This window comes from Camelina sativa, chromosome 16 (assembly GCF_030686135.1).
Source record: "Camelina sativa cultivar CO46 ecotype springtype chromosome 16, ASM3068613v1".
Lineage (NCBI taxonomy): Eukaryota > Viridiplantae > Streptophyta > Magnoliopsida > Brassicales > Brassicaceae > Camelina > Camelina sativa.
The window spans coordinates 28,610,088-28,632,530 of NC_141895.1; the positions used below are offsets into that span (position 1 = coordinate 28,610,088).

Here is a 22,443-nt window from a genome sequence, read left to right on the forward strand (position 1 = left end):
GGCCAACTCATGCCAGAAGCCGGTGTTAGGAAACAAACTAACGAATTTGCATAATATATTATTATTATTTTTTTTCCATCAAACATTCCGTTATATTAGATTAAAGGTTTACAAGCTTCCTTTGAAAAAGAACCAAATACACCAATAAATTTATACAGGAGGAAAAGATAAGCTACAAACAATAAACTTAAGACATACATCAAACAAGCTTTGAAGCTTGATTTAGAACCATAAAGGTTAGAAGATAAACAAAGGGGACAACAAGCCCATGAGATAAAGAGTTGCCCCACAAAGTGAGGCCACTCGAGGTAGAGAATGACCAACCACTGCCACATAATCAGCCACTTTGATAAACATTGCCACAGACGTTGCGAAAGAACGATCGCGGTGTTAACATATTATTATTATTATACAAACAGACTTAACGAATTTGTTAACATACAATAGTTATGAATCGTAAAAATTATGAACGGTAAGATTCAGGAATTTTAGTTTTCTGATTAATAATTTAGAAGAATGGATATAAAAAGCAAGATAAGAGGGACTAATTTATATACAATTCATATAAGTTAAGTGCACGGTTAACAATTTACATAGATGATAGATGACCTTCGAAAATTACACTCATTATATAACCCTCCTTCATTCCTGATCTTCTTGAATTCTCTTGAGCTTCAAAGCAGTGCGCTTAACTAAATCCCCAAAAGGTTCAGTCAGTAAAATATCCTTTTTTGACAATTCGGTAACAAGTGCGACTGCCTTATCTATGTATCCTTTGCGACAATAACCAGATAGTAGAGTTGTGTAAGCCACCATATCAGGCTCCAGCCCACTTTCTATCATTCGATCAAAGAGTTTTGTGGCCTTTTCTATCTTGTTAATCTTGCACTGACGATCTATCAAAACTGTATAGCATACAACGTCTAGTCCAATGCCGGCAGCTGTGAATTTTCTCCAGAACTCTGAAACTCTCTTTCTTTGCTCTTCTCCTTGAACAGAACCTGTCTCTGGATCCAACTTCTGATAACTATTAAGCAAAACCGTGTACGTTACCACATCCGGTTTGATTCCTCTCTGCTTCATGTCCTCAAAAAGATCATCGGCTTTCTGTAGCTCATTCAGCCTACAGTAGGTGTGAATCATGATTGTATAAGTAAACAGATCAGGGATGAGTCCTCTCTCAACCATTGTGTCAAATAGCAGCTGTGCCTCTCTCACATTGTTTATCTCACACAACGCCCCAATCATTTTGCCACACATGCTCCTCCCAGGTTCGACTCGATAAGCCCACATTTTCTTCAGTACGTCAAGAGCTTTGTCGAGATAACCCTCCATGCAGAGACTAAAGAATAGTTTGTTGTACACACTCTTGCTCAGAGGGCGTTCCAATCTAACGAATTGTTTATAGGCCTTTTTTGAAAGGCCAGATTCACAGTAACCTTTCACCAAACTGGCATAATTGTCCGGGCATTTCTGCTCTAGCCTACTCAAGAAATCTTCGGCTACTTCTACTTTACGTGCAAAACACAAGCCTTCAATGATCACATTGTGAGTGACAGCATTGGGCTTTGGACCCCCAGCTTTCATTCTTTTATAAATTTCTTGTGCCTCTTCCTCATAACCATTCCTTGCCAATCCACTGACAAGCACATTGTATGTGACTAAATCAGGAGAAATGCCCTTTCCACTCATTTCATCAATCAAATTAAGGGCATCAGTAACTTTACCTTGAAGGCAGTAGCCATCAATGAGAGTTGTGTAGTTGATGACATCAGGAACCATTCCTTTATCCATCATTTCTTGAAGCAACTTAACAGCTTCTTCCACCCTGCCAAGCTTGCCCAAGGCATCAAACGCGACATTGTAACAAACTCTGTCAAGGAAAATGTTCATGCCGCTAAATTCTTTGAACTTTTCCCATGCTTCCAAACACATGTCCATCTTACAATAGCACTGCAGGACTGAACTCACAATCACACAATTTATTTTCAGACCTTTTCCCAACATTAAATCCAAAAACCCCAACGCTTCAGGTAAATTCATGTCCTTGCAGTACCGAACAATTATCGCCGAGCAAGCACCAACATCAGGACCAAACCCATTTCTCTCCATCTCAAGAACAACACTTTCAGCAGCTTCCGTTTTCATCTCATTACAAAAGCCGCGAACCACCATGCTATACGCAATTCTAAGATCATCACCAGCGAGCACTTTTTCATCTATCATTTTTTTGATCAAAACAACAGCTTTCTCTGTCTGCCCATTTGCACAAAGCCCATCAATGAACGTCTTATAAGCAAACACGGTCGGACTTTCCAAAAGCAACCCAACCGCTCCTTCGAAATCACCTTTCCTACACAATGCGTTAACCACAATTGCATACGTGTACTCGTTTGCACACAAACCCAACTGCTTAAGTTGCCGAAACAGAGCTACAACCATACCAGTTTTCCCAAACTCAATCAAACGGCTCATCAAGAAATTACAGGCCTTGATACTAGGAACACGGTTCAATCGTTTCATCTGAAACAAAACATCGATAGCCTCGTCGAACATAGCGAGACTAACATAAGCTTTAACCAACGCACCGGAGACTCGGATCAAGACCTCGTCCTCAGCTTCTTCTTTAATAGCTTCAATCAAATCCATTACAGTGAAACCACGCTCCTCGTTCTTAATAAGTTCAACTAAAACCGAATCTAACTTCCTGTCCAAACCCCAAGTAGATAAAATTCTGACCAGAGTGGCGTAAGCATTAACATTAGGCGAAACTCCATGTTGTTTAAGCTGTGTCAAAAACGACAAAGCGAGATTAGGGTCATCTCTGGTACTATTATTGAGGATTCGCTGAAGACTGGCTTGGCTGAGCTTATTAGGATGATTCACCCGTCGTTGTTCGGAATCTGAGAGATTAGGGTTAAAAGCAGAGACGGCGTAGAAACGCGAAGAGGCAGGTCTTCGAATCAAAAAGAAGAAGGTTGGAGAAAACAATCGCAACCGCATCAAATAAATGATTTACAGAGTTATCGAATGATGGATGATGAGAGAATCTTAAAACCCTAAACCCCACCGCCGTGCTTTTTTTTTTTTTTTTTTTTTTAATTTTCTCTTATAGAACAAAAACACCTTTCACAATTCACACTGCTGGGGATACTCCGATCCATTTTTAAAAAAGGACCTTGAAGTTGCTCTAATTTTAGGGTTGATTTTACTGTATCTATAATTTTTCTTTTTCTACGGAAAATAAGATAACCCCTTTATTTAATGAATACGACATTATTATTTTCGTTTCCTTACAAATTCTCTCGCAAATGTTTTAATATGTGTGTCCCGTACGTCTAGCATATAAACCATTGTAGAACATTGCAAAGAAACAAGTACGAAAACCGTTGACCCTTTAAGTAGCATCGTTTATAACAATGAATCACTCATACAGCATTCTTATATATAAAATTTATACAGTATTCCACTTCCTTTCGGTCTCTCGTATTCGTAAGACTTTAAATATGGGAATCCTCTTAACAGAACTCATATCTTCGAGGCATCAGCTGTGATCCGACGGTTGAGGGCAACGGCAGCCTTTGAACCGTTGGGACGGCCGAGATGCTTACTGATGAAATCTCCAGCAGCTATAAGCTTTCCCAAGTCGACATTGGTTTGGACGCCTAAACCATTCAACATGTAAACCACATCTTCTGTGGCTACATTTCCTGAAGCTCCTTTTGCATATGGGCAGCCGCCTAATCCAGCAATTGATGAGTCTACTATGCTTATTCCCATCTGCTTTTGCACCAACACATGTCGAACCATAAATGTATATATATAACCAAATATATTAGTTTCATAGATTAGTTCTTGACTTACTTGGAGAGACATCAATATGTTTGCAAGAGCTTGTCCATAGGTGTCGTGGAAGTGAACAGCCAGTATGTCGGCAGGCACAACTGCCATAACGGCTTCGAGTATGGGAACTACAGAACCTGATTTATTCAATTCACCAAACAGAGGGACTTGATCAATGGAGAACAGCACCCAAGCCCAAGAAATCCACACCCAAAATAATCTGCCGAGGCATTTCTCATAAACCCAGAACTGCTTTGTTGTAACCATAACGAACTTACAAGTCACAACTGCTTTAAAATCGGTTGCATTCAGTCCTAGGCTAGGTAATGGTCTCATAGCTAATATTTAAGCCGTTCAACATCTTCAATTCTTATAATTTCAATTGATTAAACTATGCAAGATTTTCAGAAAAGAAATTACCAGGAGTACCAATCCCAATTGTGTCACCTAGAGAAATCTCAAAGCAGCCCATGTCGTAGAGCTCTTTCACAACATAAGCCACTTTTGATGGTGGAACGGCTCCCTCCACTGGACACCCCACAACGCAAGATACATACCTTCAACATTGGGAAATAATCATGGACTTTAATTTAGAACCAACTGTTTCTGCTATAAGTATTATATTAGGGTCGATAATTGGAAAACAGATTGATTCCACCACTAACAACATTCAATGGGTCAATAATATGAGACACTAAACCAAGTCTGAACTAGTTGGATCAAGCTTGATGGAAAATGAAGTTTGGACAACAAAATTGTTCATGAGTCTATGATCCATATTTTTAAAAACTTATGTCATACACTCCCTATGATAAGATTATCACACGTATTAGATTTTTGCCAAACATGATCCATCGGTGATTCAATTCACGCATTAAAATGAAATAAGGTGACAAACTATCAAATGGTTGGATAGCGAGAAACCAAAATTAAATCACCGGGTAAAAAGAGTTTAAAATGTTTTGCACACGGCCTTAGCACAGAAGTATGAAAAGCTTGATTAGGCACCACATTTGCTAGATACTATACAGAGAGAGGGAACAGATAACGTACACAATCAAGACAAATTAGAAGAAACGTACCCGCGGACGGGAACCCCATGCTCCTTTGCAGCAGTGGTAACAGCACGATATCTAACGAGACTCTCTTGGATGGTACAATTAATATTTGACAAGGAGAATGACTCAGAAGCTGATGCAAAGATTGCAACTTCCTTAGCACCTGCAGATACAGCCGCTTCAAAGCCCTAAAAAGAAACAAGGAGTCCATGTTGGTGTTCATAGGTAAGAAACAAAGAATTGCTTTGAGAATCCTAAGAGATAAATGGTACATACTTTTAGATTTGGTGTCAGAACAGGCAATCGAGCCCCATCTAAACTATTTACAGCATCCATTACATCCTTTGCATCTGCAAGCTACAAGGTGAAATAGTATAAATTTCTGTTCAGTTAAATTAGTTCCTCTACATGGAAAATGGTTTTCTCCATTATTTTGCCTATCGGAAGCAATTTGAATGTCTTGTAGCAAGAACTATATTGTTGCATCTTGAAAAACTATTTAGATGCAGCTAACTCTAAAAAGGAAACATTCATTTATCTGAGAAAATTATAGTCTATCTACAGTAAAAAAAAAAAACCATTTCTTTAAAGTGGTCACTCTATATGCTTTATTATGGAGATACCAAACATAGGATCATATGAAACTGCAGGGAGACAATAAAGTTCATAAACACCAGCATAATAGCATTACCTGGGGAACCCATTTTGGTGATACAAAACTTGTAGCCTCGACAACGGGCAATCCAGAAGAAACTAATCTCTGAATTAGTTCCACCTTAACAGATGTGGGTACTATATTTTTCTCATTCTGCAGGCCATCCCTTGGACCAACTTCTACAATCTTCACAAACTTTGGTATACCTTTAGAGATCTGATGAATTTCAAACAGAAAATACGAAATAAGATAGAGAAAATGGATAATTGGCATATGATTGATGTAGATAGATGTCAAAAACTATTTCCTCCATCAAGAAAATTTACCTTATGAGTTATATGCGGCGTGCCATTGTCATTGCTAAATGTGCTATACTTATGGCCCCCCTTAAAACTTTTGGATTCCCTTAAAGTTGCAGAAACTGTGGAAGTCCTCCCTGAAATAGAAATATTCTGAAGCAGATGTTGTTCTCCTTCAGATAGTTTTCGAGTATGCCTTCTCCACGGGAAGGACTCTTTACCACCGAAGCTTCTGTCGTCATCACTGTAAAAGTAAAACAGATTTTAAAAGAGGAATGAAAGATAAGATGCCATCAATCACAAACTTCAAAGGATTATTATTGTTGAAAAAGGCAACTTCTCTCACATGCAACTGTTAGAGGTGGTGCAATCTCTTCCATCAATACAACGGTGTCCCATGCCGAAATCATCCCTAGGCCGACAAGCACCAGAGGAAAACCTCTGAATCCTATCCATTGTACTCATACTAGGCAACTTGTCAAAACCAAGCGGCTCCTCCAAACTCGACATGATGGTAGTGGTGACAAAATGGGTTGAGACTGGAATAGAAGGATGATGCAAATGAGTGTTGTTTGTTAGACTCTTGCACCATAAAGAATGGGCCCGTCTCGCCCCATTCCATTGCATTTTTTTTTTTCAGCAATTTTCTTTTTCTGGAGAAAAATTGTCAGAGAGTCCATTGCTCAAACAAATTTGTTCAAAATCCAATCAAGATTCCAAAATCAACTCTTTCTTTTAGCCAGAAATTGATAAAATTCAATATAAATTTTTTACTGTCTCCGATTAGGAGCGAATCATGCTGCAAAAGGAGAGGGGACGAGATTTTACCGTTGCAATTAGTTCGGATGAAGAATCTCCGGCGATAAGATTAGATTTCCGGTGACGTAAAGAAGACGCAGGAGGATGATGAAGAAGGACGCGTCAAGTTTATCTCCTCTCTAATTCTCTGGTTGGGAAGAGTCCTCTTGGAGTTGGGGAGATAGACATTTATTTTGGACCTCAATAAAAATTATAAACACAAAATCAATTTAAACAATTAAAACATGTTTTTTAACTTCTTCTTTCTCTCTTTATCTTTACTGATTGGAGCAACAAATTTTAAATAGGAGTGTTTGTATTAAATTATTATTATATGGTGGAAATTTATTTAAAAATTGACCCTCAAATAAGTGGAGTGTGTTAGCCAGTGTGTTTAGATAATATAAATATTATAATTTTAGTATATGTTTTAGTAGTAAATAACTGATAAGTAGGTGAAATCAAGAAATTGGACGTGGCAACTTGTATATATATATAATAAAGGAGATATGTTTGTCGCAACAATTTTTCAGCTATGGTTTCACTTCAAAGCATCACAAATGTCTATCTTATTATATAAAGTTTGATATTAAAATTACTAATTAACAAGATCTTGACATGTATCAATTATATCATTTAGATGTTGACATATGTTAATTCTAAAATTATTGAATTTTTAGAAAATAAAAATGTAAAAATTCAAAACCTACCATTAAAAAAAAAATATCATTATAACATGTCAAAATTACTAATTAACAAGATATTGACACGTGTCAATTATATCATTTAGATGTTGACACATGTCAATTCTAAAATTCTTGAATTTGTAGAAAATAAAAATGTAAAAATTCAAAACCTACCATAAAAAAAAGATCATTATAAGGAAATTATATATAAAAACAATGATTACTTTTTATAAAAACAAGTAATATTAAAACAATAAGATCAATATTAAAAATTCGAAATTGTAATATTGTTTACTTATTTTAATTTTAAGTTGTTAATTTTACAAGAAAAATGATTACTTTTTATATTAGATAAAAAAATATGATTGTGAAAATTATACAACTAACTACTGTTTCTAGAAAAATGTAAATATTTACCTTTACATAAAGAAAGAGATTTTGAAGTAAACGATTTAAAATAAAAATAGATCATTTCATATTTTTTTCACCAATCAAATAATTTATTTAAAACGACTGCTATTGTAACATATAAAATAGGAGTATGTAAGAGTAATGTATGCGTTTTTGTAACTATAAAAATGTTAAAGTGAAGAGACATACAATAGATTATTTAATATTTTCATAAAGACAATTTGTTGGTAGTAGTAAAGAATAATGAGTATATTTTAACAGTAAAATATATTTGTGTATACAAATACACTTCAAGTGGTAATGTAGATTTTGTAAATGGATATACATTAGTGTATTATAGCAAAAAAAGAAAACAACTATTTTCTATAACTAAAAGTTTATCTCTTTACTTATATACATTGTTTTTACTTACGAAAATAATTATATAAATATATATTCTTTGTTAAATTTAATTTAATTTTAATAAATTTGAACTCATCTACAACTATTTTCTTAACTAAAAGTGTATAGGTTTACTTTTTTTTTTCATGCAAACAATAAATAAAAAGAAAATTCCTTGGTTAGTTGCCCACGCATTGAGGGAAGGGATTTACAAAAGAAACTTCAGAGATAAGAGAACGCGAAACACGGACAAGACAATTCACCTTCGTATTTGACGCACGCGGGAACCAAGAGATGGAGAATAGTTGGAAGGATTCCAGCGAGTTGAACTCATCGAGCACGTTGGAGAAGGACGGCCAATCTTTAGGGGACTGAACCATAGTGAGTAACTCATCACTAATCACAATCAGTCTCGAAATGTTGACAAGCGATCCCTGCATCACGTATCCGCTCCATGGCCCAGTACAACTCGTCTAACTCTGAATGCAGGGGGAGGGGCTCCTTCTTAGAGACTTGGCCCCCAACAACAAGGTTCGCTCTTCACCAACGCGACACCACCAGTCCAATCCTGAATGCAAATTGGTTGTTGCTCTCAAAGAACCATCAATATGACAACGAGGTGAAGAAATCTGGACATCCGAAGACAGAGATGGAGCTGACATGACCGCCATAAAAAAGAGCGCCTCTTCACAGGCTAACTTATCGCTCCAGAAAACAAAATCCAAATTCGAGTATACTGACTCATATGGAAAATCCTCTTACGAGACAGAAGTCGGAGATAAATCCCAAACTTCACAAGAGCGAGGGCATTCAAAGAAAACATGATTAGTAGTCTCAACCACAGAATCACACTTTTTACACTAAATACCACATTAGACACTTCGGTGTATCTATTGACTTTTATAGATAGTTTTTACTTACTAAAAATATTTACTTTAAATTATTTGTTAAATTTAATTTCATTTTAAAAACTCTAAACCCGCACATCGGGCGGATCCTAATCTAGTTGTTTATACTTTTAAAACAGTAACTTTTAGTAAAGGATTTCACAAAAAATGTATGCATCCTAAAATAATATTAAAAAGAATCCATGGTAAAAAAAAATTCTCAGGTATCAAGGGAAGTAAAACTACTCCAAGAACACAAATTCCTTTCTTCTTCTATTGAAGAGTGATCTCATATATGACTCCTTTCAAGTTTCCTACGGTACACCGAGTCCCAGAAACTTCATTCATCAGCATCCCGTGCTGAGCACCTTCTCTCAAGATTGCAGAATCCATCCTGAAACGATGTTTTAAATCATATGAAAATTGCAGCCATATGAGGGAAATTGCAAAAGTTGGTGGCTGACAAACTTACTGTCTAGCCCGTGATACGTATGCTAGAATGAACTTGCAGTTTCCGTGTCCCCTGATCCGCAGAAGCTGCTCAACACTGTCAAATAGCAATGGCACACTTGATTGCTGAAAGCTTACGTATTGTCAAGGCTTTTTTTTTCTTTCTTTTCATTCTGGTGTAAATCATAGGAGTACTAAAATATAGTTAAACTGATCTGAACTAAACCAAATCTGAACTGAACATAAGATTTACCACTTCAGGTTTATTTTTTTCTGTATTAAACCGATTAAAACCATAATTTCTTTGTAAAATCGAACTAAAGATGTATTTTTCTATATATCCGAATCCGGACCAAAACCAGAACGGCATCAATAACACTACACTGTACTATGCAGATAGATTAAAAAAAATTGTTATCGAACATAAGGATATAGATATCAGCTCCAAGGATAAGATCAAAGCCATCATTGTGTTTCTGTAAAATTTCACCTAGATGATCACTATTTCCCCATTCTAGCTTTGCAGCCTCTAGTTCTGTAGATAATGTGAAACAGAACCCTTTACTAACATGAATGATGAGAATCGATAGCTTAGTTGATTTTATTTTCTCACCAGCTGAGGGGTTAGGACCGCTGGAATGTCCATGCAGCTCGATGTTTTTCTTCAGTATCTGAAAAGTTATATAAAACCTGATTATATTCTACCAATGATATGAATTTTTAGAGCAACTCTTCAGGGAGGCAACCTTGCCTTGAGCACTTCATCGTTATGGTCAGTAAAAATAACTTTACGGCAAAATTTGCTACAGAGAACTCCAGTTATCCCTGAGTTAAAGAAGTTTAAAGATTAGAAACTACACAGGAATTAAACCAGAAGAAGAAAACGTATTTTTAAGCTTTGGAAGAACATTCAGCAAATTAAGGAACTAGTCCTTCCATTATGTTCTCAAAGACCAAAGAAAGAGCACACATTTAGGAGTTTATATATGTGAAAGATGGTAAATTCAGGTAAGGGCAGACTGCTAAGACCAACTCTTCCAGGAAATTATTCAATATAGATGAAGGTACAGGTGGTGATTCACCATTAAGTACTAGGATAAACAAGATGCATTAGTGTGGTCCAATAAAAATGGAAAATGAGAAAAGGTCATAAACAGCACAAACCAACGCCAGATCCCAACTCCAGAACTGAACATCCCTGGAGAATCTCAGCATTTTCTGAGAGATAACCATTCATAAGCATCGCACCAGGCCAAACCAGCTGCCCTGTTAAATCAAAATCAGCTGTACCACAAACATCTTAGACATCCTGTTATGTAACAGCATATAGCTTTTATGATATAAACTACGAGGATAGAGATAAAAATCGCTGAACTCTCATTACTCATAAAATAGTCTTTCACTGGAAAAGGAAGTTCAAAGAATACACCAGTCAAAAATGATCGATGAATCAAAATTCACAAAAATGGGTCGTGCTTAGTCTTTGTTAATCAGATGACTCAAACCTCACAGCAATTATTACTTCAAAATTTTCATCTAAGAAAAAAGATACTGCAATACAATACTACACAAGGGTGGGGATGAAAAAAAATCTCTGAATTCTAATTGATCCTACATAGTCTTTCAATGGCAATATAAAAGTTCAAAGAATACACCAGCCTCGTATACAGATCAGTGACTCGACATTGACTAACAATAACTTCATGAAGATTTGAAGAGCATATGCACAACATAAGTTCAACTCTGATCATAACACAAACCTCACAACAACCAAATCAAAGGTTATGCCAATAAAGTTTTCTCCTTTTTTCTAATCTAAGAAGCAAAAATACAATGCAAGATTGATTCAAGATAAATAAAAAAGAAACTCACTTGAAGCTGATTGGAGACAGTAGAGCTCAAGAACATGAGAACCAAACGTAAACTTGGTCAACTGATAACTGCATCCGGAAAAAAAAGACAAAACAAACATGTCTCTAAGGAAACCATAACCTAACACTTGATCAAAGGTTAAAAACCAAATTAAACAAAAATTTGTATAATTTTTTGTTTGTTTCTGTAACAAAATTACTCATCGTTGATGAAGAAGGACTCCAAACAGACTATTTCTTCTTCTTCCTCTTCTTTATTTGCTTCTCTCCGTTTCTCACTTTCGCTACCCATCTTTGACTGCAGAAACTAAACCAGATTATAATTAAAATTTATCAGATTCCAAAAACTCATATAAAGTTTGTTGCAACAAATCCCAAATTCGAAGTTAAACTATGCAAAGAGTTGAAGGTACTTTGTCAGAGGGGTGCGGCAACAATTGCGTCTGATGAGTGATGACTACAGCTGCGGGCGGCGGTTCCGGGAATAAGTGATTAGCGTTAGAGAGCAGACCAAACCGATGCTTTTTCGGTTATCTGATTTTAACCGGTTTCAGAAGAAAATTGAAATCCATCTAATTTCACAGTCAAGACTCCGAGAACCCATCATCTTTTTGTGTGTCATTATTATTGCTAATAAGAAATGTATTAATAAGATATATTAATATAAAAAAAAACAGTCTTGTAGATAACGTAAATTTATAAATTCTATAAAGTAATAAAATGAAAATTTTATTATAGTTTGATAAGATGTATTTTTTTTTTGCAGTTTTATGTGTTTTTATAGTGTTTCATTTAGAATTATTTTATTTTAATAGTTGTATTTTTTTTACAAATATTTATGTATGTTCAAATGTTCATTTTTTACCTCTATATATTTGGTCACTCCGTACAAAACTTAAAATTTGTGTATTTTACATGGATTGTGTTTTTTGTTTTGTAATGAATAAAAATATTATGGAATTCAATATCGACGACGTAGTTTCATAATTCTGGCCAAAAAAATTCTGCTTGGAATATTGGAGGAGGTGCTTGGGTTCTTAGAAATTTTGAAGGTACATGCACTTTTACTCCACACTGGAAGGGAAGAGCCTTTAGTAACATAGTAGTCTCAAATAATGAAATGGAATTGGAATGTTGGCTTTTGGGTAATCAAAAATTTTGAGAAGTCTCACGATTAGGAGAGTGATTCTTTGTCGCTACTGAGAGTCAAAAGATTTGATACAAACTGTTCTCAGACCAGAAGCCTAGCCTTCTTTTAAATTCGAATCAGAGGTTTTGTTGGTAGAGGGTTAAATCTCATCCCCTTTCGGAGATTACACAAAGAGGATAGAAGTGCAAACAAAGGAGCATTCCCGATTGCTCAAAGTGTTGACTAGAGAGGGATCGAGTACAATCATATGATTATTTCCACCGTGATTACCCCAAACGTGATTGATTATTTCTGAAACTTAAACTGTTGAGCAGAGACACACAATCATATACTATATAACAATAATCCCAAGGCAAAGCAAAATTGATTTGTTGACTAAGATAGATAGAGGTCAAAAGGATACTAAAAACTTGACAAAATCTTCAAAAACATCCCTAATATATAAAAAACTTGTACGGCACATGTTAAAATGACTTATCCCTAATATCAAAATGCCGACATACAAAAACAAATATATATAAAAAAAAATATAAGATGCGTTAAATTAGGGGAAACACCACAGAATCAACATTTAATTGAGATCTAAAAGAAAAAAAAAATCTTTATTGTCGTTGTTGAAGAAGAAGACGAAGAAGAAGAAGAACTTTATTGAAAGAAAATGGGAGCAGCGAAGAATAATAATAATATATGGGCATTAGCCAACGCCGAAGATGGAGGAGGAGGAGGAGCTAACGGCAACGACAACGCCCAACAGATTCCATATTCTTCGTTCGTCGTCGATACGTCTTTGCCTCTTCCTCTCATGATTCCTCGTATCATGTTCGTCTTTTCCCAATTCTCTCATTCGTTTCCTTCTATTGTTCCCCGTTTGCTTTCGATTTGCTTTTTTTTTTGTTTTCCATTCTAATATTGGGATTTGAGGAACAAGTCTCTGACCTAGAGAGAACCCAGAAGTTGGCTTTATTGCTATTTTCTTTACACTTGGGATTTGTTGTTTCTATGGTGGAGGGCTGTGGTTGTTGTAAAGCGCTTTGTGATAGACATACATAGTTACAAAAAAAAGTTTCCTTATCTTGAAGAAAGTGACGAGATTATTAAAATAACATAAAAGGAGACAAAAGTGATTAGACTGCTTTGTTGTTGACTCATAGTTCTTGTTATTGTCTCGTTTTCATGGCGTATTAGTCAAAAAAATGAATATGAATGTGGCATGAGTCTTGTTTCTTTCTGTCGGAAGAGAGAGAGATAAAAGCTATCTTGAACCTTTTTATTTTATTTTATTTTGGTTTCTAATTGCTGCTTTCTTTACAGAGAGCTATGTAAAGATCTGTTCAAGAATTGGCGAGAGCTTCATGATTCACTCTTCTCTGTCGAGAGAGTATCAGGAGGCATCACAAATCTATGTGAGTTTCCATTATATCACCTTCTTTCCTTTACAAGTTTACTTGTCAATGTTCATATTCTACCTTGTTGCAATGTTGGTTTTCAATTGTTCATAGAAATGTGTGTTGGATCGGAACTCAGCATTATTTTTTACATCTTTTATTCTGGCAGTGCTCAAGGTTTCCGTGAAGGAAGACACAGATAGACAAGTATCTGTAACAGTTCGACTGTATGGGCCTAACACGGAGTATGTTATTAACCGTGAGAGAGAGATACTGGTAATTTCCCTTATTCATATTATATCATAAGTCCCTTCCCCTTGTGTTCTGGTCTGTCTTTTTGATTTCTTAGTTTGTGTTACCAAGAATTTCTCTGTTATTTGAATTATTTGTCTTCTCGTGATGTCAACTTGAAGATTCAGCCTTACATCCGATCATGGCAGAGTTTTTGCTCGTTTTTTCTTGATGTATCAAAAAAAAAAAAAATCTGCTAGTGTTCCTGTTATTTCTCTTGCACCATTTGAAGTTTTGTCATTTGTCTTTTCGTTATCTGCTCCTATCATCTTCAATAGGCTATCAAGTATCTCTCGGCTGCTGGATTTGGTGCCAAGTTGCTTGGTGGATTTGGAAATGGCATGGTGCAATCATTCATCAATGCAAGAACCTTAGAGCCATCAGGTATGCATTTTAAATTCTTGTAGCGGAATATAGAATATCTTTAAAATATGTAAGTGGATTACCTGGACATTCACATGGTTAAACAAATCGAATGAAGGTTTGACTCCACAAGAAAAAATAACAAATGGATAAGCTTCAATTCTTGTGAAGAATACTTCTATCCTATGGAATTATTGGCACTGCTCCTCATTAACATTGGTGGAACATCTCTTTAAACTATGGACTTTGCAGTCTTGTGTTTCATTTGTTTACTGTAATAATAGTGGACGAGCTGTTCAGTCGAATTCTGTTTTATGCACTTCAAATGAATCTCATTTCTCTGTTGTGGGCAGACATGAGAGAGCCAAAGATTTCTGCGGAAATTGCCAAAGAGCTTGGAAAGTTTCATAAAGTGGACATACCAGGTTCCAAGGAACCTCAGTTGTGGGTTGATATCTTGAAGTTCTATGAAAAAGGTCTTACAATTTTTTTTTGTTTTGATTACTGTTATATTTTTTTTCTCCTTCAATGAGCGTTGGCTACAAATCATCTCATATGCAATTTCTACGTCTGCCCGGTACCCTTACTTGCAGCATCTACTCTTAGGTTTGAAGAGCCTGACAAGCAGAAGCTCTTTGAGACAATTTCGTTTCAAGAACTGCATAAAGAAATTATTGAACTCAGGGTATTTCCTTTTCCTCAGTAAAGTTTTTGTATTTCTGCCCTGTGTATGTGGTCTTGATGTCTTATGATACTCCATTGCTGGTGTTTGAAAAATCAACTTGTCAAGTTATTCCTGGAAACCAAACAATACAAGTAATAGTATATCTTTCATGTTGGAATTTGTAGTCATTTTTGTTGCACAAAATGACAGAAACAATTGTGATGTGCTAAATTGTGACCATCTTTGAATGATGTCGAAGAATTGGTCTTCTGGTGCTTATCCTATGCAGTAACACTTGTTCAAAAATCTGCAAATGTTTCTTTCTGTAATCTTAACTTTATTCTCTGCTTTGGGTTGATAATATCTGCTAATTCTGATGATTGGTCAGGAATTCACAGGCTTACTTAACGCACCTGTGGTGTTCGCTCATAACGATTTACTCTCAGGAAACCTGATGCTGAATGACGAAGAAGGTAAGAAAATTCCTTCTTCTCTGTACATCTTTCAGCTATTATGACAGACATAGGTACTAAAACTTAGGGTCACTTACCAGAAAAATTGTATTTTAGTTTTAATTATTGATCTTAATAGTGAGATGGTTCTATACAAGATCCCAGAACCAACTTTAAGAGTTGTATAACAATGATCTTTTGGTTTGGCTTAAATGATTTATTCTGTATAGAAGTAGTTACGATAATTAGATTCTAACTTGATTCTCTTTATCCATATTTAGAGAAACTATACTTGATTGATTTTGAGTATGGATCATACAACTATAGAGGCTTCGACATCGGAAATCATTTCAATGAATATGCAGGATACGACTGTGATTACAGCCTGTATGTTCAACTTCCTGGACTTCTTCTATTGTTTCTATAAAAAATTCTCAACATAACTAACTGCGTGTTGTGGTTTCTTCGTAGGTACCCAAGTAAAGAGGAACAATATCATTTCATCAAGCATTACTTGCAGCCAGACAAACCAGACGAGGTAAGAACATATCAGGCGTTTGGAATCAAGACAGTTTGTTTTTAATAGATACATAGTAATATGTCGCAAAACATCACTTTTGCGTTCTTTTGAAACAAGTTTGGCTATTGCAAAATATTTATTGCCAAGTGCAAAGCTTAAGAATTATATTTGAATTGCTTGGGTTAACAGGTCAGTGTTGCTGAAGTAGAATCAGTCTTCGTAGAGACAGATGCATACAAATTAGCTTCTCATTTGTACTGGGCAATATGGGCGATCATCCAGGTGCGCTTGTTAAGTCATCTAGTATATTTGCTTTATGATAACAGCTTGTATTAAGCTATTGTAACTTGTACAAATTTCTTGGAACAGGCAAGGATGTCTCCCATTGAGTTTGAATATTTGGGTTACTTCTTTTTGCGGTACAATGAATACAAGAAGCAAAAGCCTCTTACCTTTTCACTTGTTACATCTTACATGTCTGCATCTGTGTAGCCTTTGGCCAAAATGGTTAAATCTCTGTCTATTTTATTGTCGTGTTGTTATCAATTCTTGTAAAATTTGTTTGTGTTCTTTGTACACCTTGTATGGTTTGTATGAATGAACTTGATTTGTGGAAGTAGTCGCGCTTTATATTAACAATCACCCACAAGCAAGGTGCTAAGGTGGATGACTGAACAAATGTAGTGATAATAATCTTCTCCCACACTTTAATAGAGACGTGACAGCAATTTGTGTGTTGCAAGATCTAAAACCTGAATGAGGCAAGTTAACTTGCTCTATACAGATACATCATTGGCTACTATATAGTTAGTAGAGTTAGGAGTAGACTCCAAATTGTAATTGTTTAATTAGTGAGAGTTGAGCCAAGAAAACTAAAACATTACTGAACCTCAACTAACTGGTTTTCTAAGTAGTTAATCTGAGGGACCAGTTATTGTGGCGGAATCAACAGCTTCTCTGTTCTAAGGGCTTCACCATATGCCGCAATGAGCAGTGCTTCAGCTCGACCATGATCCTTTTTCCTCTTAAGTTGCGAACTAAGTGATGGAAACAACTCTGCTGCAACTCGTCTACTATCGTCCTGTAACAAAAATTGTAAACTTTGTCAGCGTTTGAGGGATTTGTTTTTAAAGTGCTTGGACAATAGTTTTTAACAAAAGTCTGACAGTTAAAGATCAAACCACCTTTGTGCTACTACCACTGGCAAGTTGAAAATGCCTCTTCCATAAAGATGCAGAGACTGGAATGACACAAAAGCCTGAAGCAACAAGTGTTCCTATCCATAACCCATATCCGAATCCTCCACTATACCAACCCTAAGACACAAACACAAACATTTCAGTTTTAACCAAAACAAAACACACACAAAAACTGAAGAAAAATGAAATGAGTATTGTAGTATTAACCTGTTTTCCATCTTTGGGAAACGGATTCGACTGTTCTATATATACTCTGCTTCCTACATTATTTGAACACAAAAGATGTAAAACACTTCTTCTAAATCTCACCCAAAGAACACAAAAAAACCAATGTAAAAAACAAATAGTCTTACCAGAAGGTACATCTAAACTCTGAATCAATTGCACAATTGACTTTGCGTCCAAACGTTTTCTTACTCTTTTCCCAACTAAAACTGGGATGTGAGGTGTATCAAAAACCTACTCCAGATTTAACAAAACAAAACGAACTTCAGTTAGCAAAGTCTGAGTCTATCAAAGGTTCAGAAGATTTCCCACAGATTACAACTGAACCATGTAAACTTTAAAACTGTTCTGTAATAACTCAATCAACTCTGGTAATAACTCTGATTCTGTTCAATTGAAAAGATAGATACTTTTTGTAACCCTAATCAATTGAAAAGAAGAAAAAAAACCCTAAAACGTTCACCAGTCTAGTGACTAACCTGAGCAGAAGAAGAAGAACCCAAGTGGTCAAATTTAAGAAGAGACAAGGCACCGGACAAATCAGGGTCAATCCCAATGACGCAGCTTGACTCAGAACTCTGCTGAGTCGTATCTTCATCTAGTGAGGTGAGAGAGAGAGAATCCAACCATTTCTCCTTCATTAACGCCGCGTCGATAGCTTTCGTCGTAGGAAGAGCGTTAAACGCGAGACTTCGCCGGCGAGTGAACGGAGCTGTGAAAGACGGCGAATGAGAAAGGAAAGGTCTGAGACGGTTGGCCGGACAATGTCGTCATTACCAGACGAAGCCCCAAATTAGAGAGCAAAACTGAACCGTTTTAATTTTCTAATATATATTTTTTGGGTTTTATTTATTTATTTTTTTTTCAAGTTTGCCATTGACCAAAAAAAGAAAGGAAATACAAAATGTCAAAAATGAAAAAAACCATTGAATATTTTCATGTATAATTTGAATATTTTATAAATAATTAATTAACGATCAATTATATATTAGACAAAAAAAAAAAAAAAACACTTCTAAAATTGACATCCTACACAACAATTCTACTCCAAGAAGGATGATGGCCAGAGACATGTCCACCTTGCAATATCTTCTTTACAATTTAGCTTTCGTATTCCTCCATAGAATCCGTCTTCCTCATTACCTTTCTCTCTATGATCTTTCCTGCTGATCATTGTTTTTCTCCACCTTGATCCAATTGTGTACTGTTTAAATTCCAGCACTACTATCTCTGTTTTCACCATTATTAATTCATCAACAATTAACCATTTAGTACAACATGTGAATACATGCATAAATCTTTAATTTGGAAACAACATTAATATAGAAAGGTTAATGTCACATGATTATGGGGTTATGTTGAATTCTGATGCAAGAGGACAGCAAGAAATTCGAAAACCTTGTCCTTGTTTAATTGACTTTACGTTTTGTGGTGATTCTGATGCAACAAAAGAGGGTAAATTTTTTTTTTTAGGAGTGATAAAAGAATCATCGTCTCTTAAATATTCACTTTATTCAACTAATTTTAGGGAATTTAAAAGCCTTTGTGAGCTGAGGATATGAGTAAATATTTGAATGTGAAATCCAATTTTTAAACACACGCCAACCAAAATTCCATTTCTAAACCATAGAATATGTAGCCGAGAACTCACCACTAATATGGCAATGACAATGGTTGAGATTGCCATCACATGAATCCAAGTGGCCAACAACACTATACCACCATCCTACACAACAACATCACCCAAAGCTTGCTTTAAAATCAGATTATTTCCAAACAACAAGCATTAGATTATAATTTACCATAAGGAAATTCTTTGTTTCTTCTCCACTGGATCTCGACGTGATCTCCAGGTTTCAACTCCTTTAAAGAATCTGATATATATAGATGATGAGGTGATGCATCAATGGGAGCTGCTCTTATCCTCTCCCATGTCACATCCTTTTCAACCGCAATTGCTCTTCTACCATGTGGTGGAAACCTAAAATCCACAATAGAGTCTAGCTAGTTTACAACTTTTGATGAAGAATACGCAAAAAAATTGTATTTTCTATGGACAAGAGATATTTTGTACCTAGCTTGAAAAGTATTAGTGTGAGTGTCATAGCTTAGCTGAGCATCATAACATGACAACATGAACCCTACATGTCCATTCTGCTTTTTACATACCAAAAATCATATACTACTTTCATCAAATCCATGATGGTACAAAATGGATAAATATATGTTTATGAAATTGATGATTACCTCACGGTTGTATACTTGAGCTGGGAACCAAAATCGACCTGTTTCAAGAGAAAGGTAGAAGCTCATGGTAGAATCAAGTGACACAGAAGGTGCATCTATCATCCTCCGATAATCATCTCGAAAAATGGAAGAATGAGATCGAATCAGAGATATGATTTTGGCCAACCAAGGATGTCCAGTTTGGTGATGAGGAGAATCAAGATGATATGGGGAAGATCTATAGCATTGCCACTCTTTGTGAGCAGCAGGTCCAAGAATTTTTCCCCATTTGGTTATCAAGTGTTTCTCCCACAAATAATCGCTCACACATCTCTCTCTCAAGGAGGTACATACCCTAGACAAGCTACATAGTTCAGAGGGAGGAAGAAGGTCGAGAATGCAGTCGAAAGGAAGGTCCGGAAGGTCAAGAATCGACATTTGGTTAAGCACTGGAGAGGCTAGGTCTGGTGTGGTCGGGTGTAGGATTTTCATGAAAGGATTCTTGTAGAAGTAGAAGGAGAACAAGGTTTTGGTTTTAGATACCCATGTAGGTAGGCATAGAGATTTGAAAAACAAGAAGAAAGATATACAAGTGATCAATAAGTATAGAAGCATTTAGGTTGTATTATTTTTGTTGTTTTTTGGAGCATAAATGGAAATAAATGATAAATATATAGCCAATTGGAATTAAAGGATGATATAACCAATTCCACGTGACATAAACAATTCCTCTCTCTTGTTTAAGAACTTGAAACCATTTTACCGAAATCAAGAGAGAGAAATGGAGAGTTGGATTCAAAAAACCTAGATTTATAAGAATATGAAACCCTTATAAAATCCAATATTAAAAAACAAAAACTGGAATAATGTGGAAAGATATAGCAATTATGCATAAACTTAATGGGTTACCTGAACCTAAAAAAATCAACAAAATTAATACTTAGGAGAACTGTATAATAATACTTATAAAATAGTAATCAACCGATGAGGAAGAAGAAGAGGAGGAGGAAGAAGAATTGGAACTCCCTCGGCACCTCCACCTTCTTCAGAAAGCAGTTTTCTTTCTTCTTCCTCCCAAACCCTCAATTACGAAATAACAAAGTATGATGAGAACAATCAACTATTCCTTTCTTATAAAAGTCCTTATTTTAGACAAATTATCTATTTTTTAATCGCTCACACAAAATAGCAAATACTTTCATTAGAATAAGATGATAGGTTACTACTTATTTTACCTTTTTGTCAATAATATCAAAGTGAGAGAAATTCTACTTCCATTCCAGAGATACTACAAATCATTCTTTAATATTAATCTCTCTCTAACTTCCAAATCCATTATCCCTTATCTTTTAACGTTCATATGTATATGAAGAAGCTTTATCTCCATTGCATGCGATTTCTATTGCCAAAAAAACATCTTCTACAGATATACACCACAAAATAAAACGAGAAAAGGAAAAACATGCTTCTAAGAGCATCTCCATTGGGGTAGCTATTTTACATACCTTCAACAGTAAGATTTGCTTCTTCCACCTTAGGCATATGCATAATCAAATAGGAGAAGCGTTCTCCATAAAGGCCCGGAACATTGAAATATTTCAAAGAAGGGGTACTATCAATAAAATTATGTAAGATAATAATTAAACAAAAGTGTTAAAAAAAATAGTTTAATAGTGTCGGCTCTAACTACAAGGGTGAGCATTGTGAACCCTCTCACGTTTATCAAACTTCCAAAACAAAAAGTTGTATGAATAAAAGAGGTCCAAACAAAAAAATCTATGAATAAAGGGTCCATATAGATTTTAAAAAAAAAATGTTGTATAAAAAAATGGATGCATAAAATAGTTTTAAAAATGGAACTTTTTAATAATCTTTGATGTATTAAAGGAACTATTTTAAACTTTTTGCCGAGGGACGTAGAAAATATTTGAGCGGGCACTGAGTTTAAGCATAGAAGAGGACAAATATATATTTTATCATCTTATTACTAAACAGTTACATTAAAATATTAAAATCTCTCGATTACTCTCCATCTATATAATCATGTATATCTTTTATAGTATTAAGTTAATCGAAGAAACAAACAACATTCTTTATTGATATTTTTCTTCTTCATACTCCATGACAGAGTTCCTAGTTCTAATTAACTAGAACTGTTGGAGATTCGTAACATTTTTTAAGACAAGCCACACATTCTGACGCCGGTGATGAACGTTGACAATGCCCTCGACAAATCTTATTGCATTCTATCGCCGATTTTGCTTCGCCTTCTATCACAATTACCGCTAATATGATCATGAACAATGCTATGCTAGTTACCTTTCCCATTTTTCTACTTTCACTTTTTCTTATTTATGTTTATAATGGGTTCGAATGAAAACGTATCTATTTATAATATTGAGACACTAGTTGACTACATTGCTTTTCATTTAGTATTAGTCAAAATGTTATAACTTTCCATGTTTGTTTACACTTTGTTAATAGTCAATTTTTTAAAAATATGTTTCCATGTTTGTTCTCACATTAGTCAAAATTTTATTTCTTTTCCATGTATGTTCACACTTTGTTTTTTTTTTTTTTTTATAGCAGAGTACAACATTGGCTCAAAGGAGACAATACAAAGGAACAT

At 35.3% G+C, this 22,443-nt stretch overlaps 6 protein-coding genes and 1 pseudogene across 16 annotated transcripts; 1 reads left to right on the forward strand and 6 right to left on the reverse strand.

Moving 5' to 3' along the window:
- Window positions 1-478: 478 nt before the first annotated feature.
- Window positions 479-3,293, reverse strand: LOC104752581 (pentatricopeptide repeat-containing protein At2g26790, mitochondrial). Of its 2 annotated transcripts, XM_087491550.1 has the most exons (2): window positions 1,728-3,293; window positions 479-1,639 (listed from the first exon to the last, which is right to left on the reverse strand). In XM_087491550.1, the coding sequence occupies exons 1-2, from the start codon at window positions 3,001-3,003 to the stop codon at window positions 1,584-1,586; spliced, it is 1,332 nt and encodes a 443-aa protein (XP_087347676.1). In that variant the 5' UTR covers window positions 3,004-3,293; the 3' UTR covers window positions 479-1,583. The 2 variants fall into 2 exon arrangements, with proteins under 2 accessions (XP_087347676.1, XP_087347675.1); XM_087491549.1 differs by having other exon boundaries at window positions 479-3,275.
- Window positions 3,294-3,378: 85 nt separating this feature from the next.
- Window positions 3,379-6,948, reverse strand: LOC104752582 (hydroxymethylglutaryl-CoA lyase, mitochondrial). Of its 4 annotated transcripts, none has more exons than XM_010474762.3 (9): window positions 6,684-6,948; window positions 6,202-6,394; window positions 5,883-6,099; window positions 5,593-5,772; window positions 5,178-5,258; window positions 4,926-5,089; window positions 4,264-4,400; window positions 3,865-3,980; window positions 3,379-3,780 (listed from the first exon to the last, which is right to left on the reverse strand). In XM_010474762.3, the coding sequence occupies exons 2-9, from the start codon at window positions 6,363-6,365 to the stop codon at window positions 3,529-3,531; spliced, it is 1,311 nt and encodes a 436-aa protein (XP_010473064.2). In that variant the 5' UTR covers window positions 6,366-6,394; window positions 6,684-6,948; the 3' UTR covers window positions 3,379-3,528. The 4 variants fall into 4 exon arrangements, with proteins under 4 accessions (XP_010473064.2, XP_010473063.2, XP_087347683.1 ...); XM_010474761.3 differs by having other exon boundaries at window positions 6,202-6,508; window positions 6,684-6,928; XM_087491557.1 differs by having other exon boundaries at window positions 5,178-5,251; window positions 6,202-6,508; window positions 6,684-6,880.
- A 2,214-nt stretch (window positions 6,949-9,162) lies between these two features.
- Window positions 9,163-11,921, reverse strand: LOC104752583 (uncharacterized). Of its 7 annotated transcripts, none has more exons than XM_087491562.1 (9): window positions 11,753-11,921; window positions 11,540-11,637; window positions 11,341-11,408; window positions 10,633-10,752; window positions 10,220-10,293; window positions 10,082-10,139; window positions 9,892-10,003; window positions 9,491-9,594; window positions 9,163-9,412 (listed from the first exon to the last, which is right to left on the reverse strand). In XM_087491562.1, exons 2-8 carry the CDS (start codon window positions 11,629-11,631, stop codon window positions 9,513-9,515), a joined length of 606 nt encoding a protein of 201 aa, XP_087347688.1. In that variant the 5' UTR covers window positions 11,632-11,637; window positions 11,753-11,921; the 3' UTR covers window positions 9,163-9,412; window positions 9,491-9,512. The 7 variants fall into 7 exon arrangements, 6 of the variants coding, with proteins under 6 accessions (XP_087347688.1, XP_087347687.1, XP_087347689.1 ...); XM_087491561.1 differs by having other exon boundaries at window positions 11,540-11,646; window positions 11,753-11,893; XM_087491563.1 differs by lacking the exon at window positions 9,892-10,003 and having other exon boundaries at window positions 9,491-9,565; window positions 11,540-11,646; window positions 11,753-11,893.
- A 961-nt stretch (window positions 11,922-12,882) lies between these two features.
- LOC104752585 (putative ethanolamine kinase) lies at window positions 12,883-16,780 on the forward strand. The gene is made up of 11 exons (XM_010474767.3): window positions 12,883-13,308; window positions 13,801-13,892; window positions 14,044-14,150; window positions 14,444-14,549; window positions 14,882-15,004; window positions 15,122-15,213; window positions 15,581-15,665; window positions 15,926-16,031; window positions 16,116-16,182; window positions 16,354-16,446; window positions 16,534-16,780. Exons 1-11 carry the CDS (start codon window positions 13,148-13,150, stop codon window positions 16,654-16,656), a joined length of 1,155 nt encoding a protein of 384 aa, XP_010473069.1. The 5' UTR covers window positions 12,883-13,147; the 3' UTR covers window positions 16,657-16,780.
- A 112-nt stretch (window positions 16,781-16,892) lies between these two features.
- On the reverse strand, window positions 16,893-18,466 carry LOC104752584 (Holliday junction resolvase MOC1, chloroplastic). The gene is made up of 5 exons (XM_010474766.3): window positions 18,068-18,466; window positions 17,717-17,822; window positions 17,571-17,623; window positions 17,349-17,480; window positions 16,893-17,245 (listed from the first exon to the last, which is right to left on the reverse strand). Exons 1-5 carry the CDS (start codon window positions 18,227-18,229, stop codon window positions 17,096-17,098), a joined length of 603 nt encoding a protein of 200 aa, XP_010473068.2. The 5' UTR covers window positions 18,230-18,466; the 3' UTR covers window positions 16,893-17,095.
- Window positions 18,467-18,521: 55 nt separating this feature from the next.
- LOC104752586 (F-box protein At2g26850-like) lies at window positions 18,522-21,433 on the reverse strand. The gene is made up of 6 exons (XM_010474768.3): window positions 21,320-21,433; window positions 19,836-19,873; window positions 19,663-19,742; window positions 19,391-19,569; window positions 19,240-19,314; window positions 18,522-18,818 (listed from the first exon to the last, which is right to left on the reverse strand). The coding sequence occupies exons 1-6, from the start codon at window positions 21,360-21,362 to the stop codon at window positions 18,631-18,633; spliced, it is 603 nt and encodes a 200-aa protein (XP_010473070.2). The 5' UTR covers window positions 21,363-21,433; the 3' UTR covers window positions 18,522-18,630.
- A 324-nt stretch (window positions 21,434-21,757) lies between these two features.
- Window positions 21,758-22,156, reverse strand: LOC109129570 (uncharacterized; annotated as a pseudogene).
- Between the last annotated feature and the right edge of the window lie 287 nt (window positions 22,157-22,443).

Bases quoted from the DNA above. Each gene is read 5' to 3' on its own strand.
- LOC104752583 (XM_087491562.1), bottom strand. From the start codon at position 11,631: ATGGGTAGCGAAAGTGAGAAACGGAGAGAAGCAAATAAAGAAGAGGAA. The intron at 10,753-11,340 runs GTGAGTTTCTTT...TTTGTGGTACAG, and splicing joins CTGTCTCCAATCAGCTTCAA to CTGATTTTGATTTAACAGGG. The intron at 10,004-10,081 runs GTGAGAAAATAA...CATTATCTACAG, and splicing joins CGGTCCTAACCCCTCAGCTG to AACTAGAGGCTGCAAAGCTA.
- LOC104752585 (XM_010474767.3), top strand. From the start codon at position 13,148: ATGGGAGCAGCGAAGAATAATAATAATATATGGGCATTAGCCAACGCC. The intron at 16,183-16,353 runs GTAAGAACATAT...TTGGGTTAACAG, and splicing joins AGCCAGACAAACCAGACGAG to GTCAGTGTTGCTGAAGTAGA. The intron at 16,447-16,533 runs GTGCGCTTGTTA...TTCTTGGAACAG, and splicing joins CAATATGGGCGATCATCCAG to GCAAGGATGTCTCCCATTGA.
- LOC104752584 (XM_010474766.3), bottom strand. From the start codon at position 18,229: ATGAAGGAGAAATGGTTGGATTCTCTCTCTCTCACCTCACTAGATGAA. The intron at 17,823-18,067 runs GTTAGTCACTAG...AATCTGGAGTAG, and splicing joins GTTCTTCTTCTTCTGCTCAG to GTTTTTGATACACCTCACAT. The intron at 17,246-17,348 runs GTGGTTTGATCT...TTTTTGTTACAG, and splicing joins CCAGTGGTAGTAGCACAAAG to GACGATAGTAGACGAGTTGC.
- LOC104752586 (XM_010474768.3), bottom strand. From the start codon at position 21,362: ATGCATATGCCTAAGGTGGAAGAAGCAAATCTTACTGTTGAAG. The intron at 19,743-19,835 runs GTAATCATCAAT...TGTAAAAAGCAG, and splicing joins CTCAAGTATACAACCGTGAG to AATGGACATGTAGGGTTCAT. The intron at 18,819-19,239 runs GTGAGTTCTCGG...TGGTGAAAACAG, and splicing joins TTGTCATTGCCATATTAGTG to AGATAGTAGTGCTGGAATTT.
- LOC104752582 (XM_010474761.3), bottom strand. From the start codon at position 6,482: ATGCAATGGAATGGGGCGAGACGGGCCCATTCTTTATGGTGCAAGAGT. The intron at 6,100-6,201 runs GTGAGAGAAGTT...TTACTTTTACAG, and splicing joins ACCACCTCTAACAGTTGCAT to TGATGACGACAGAAGCTTCG. The intron at 5,259-5,592 runs GTAATGCTATTA...TTCACCTTGTAG, and splicing joins CACCAAAATGGGTTCCCCAG to CTTGCAGATGCAAAGGATGT.
- LOC104752581 (XM_087491549.1), bottom strand. From the start codon at position 3,003: ATGCGGTTGCGATTGTTTTCTCCAACCTTCTTCTTTTTGATTCGAAGA.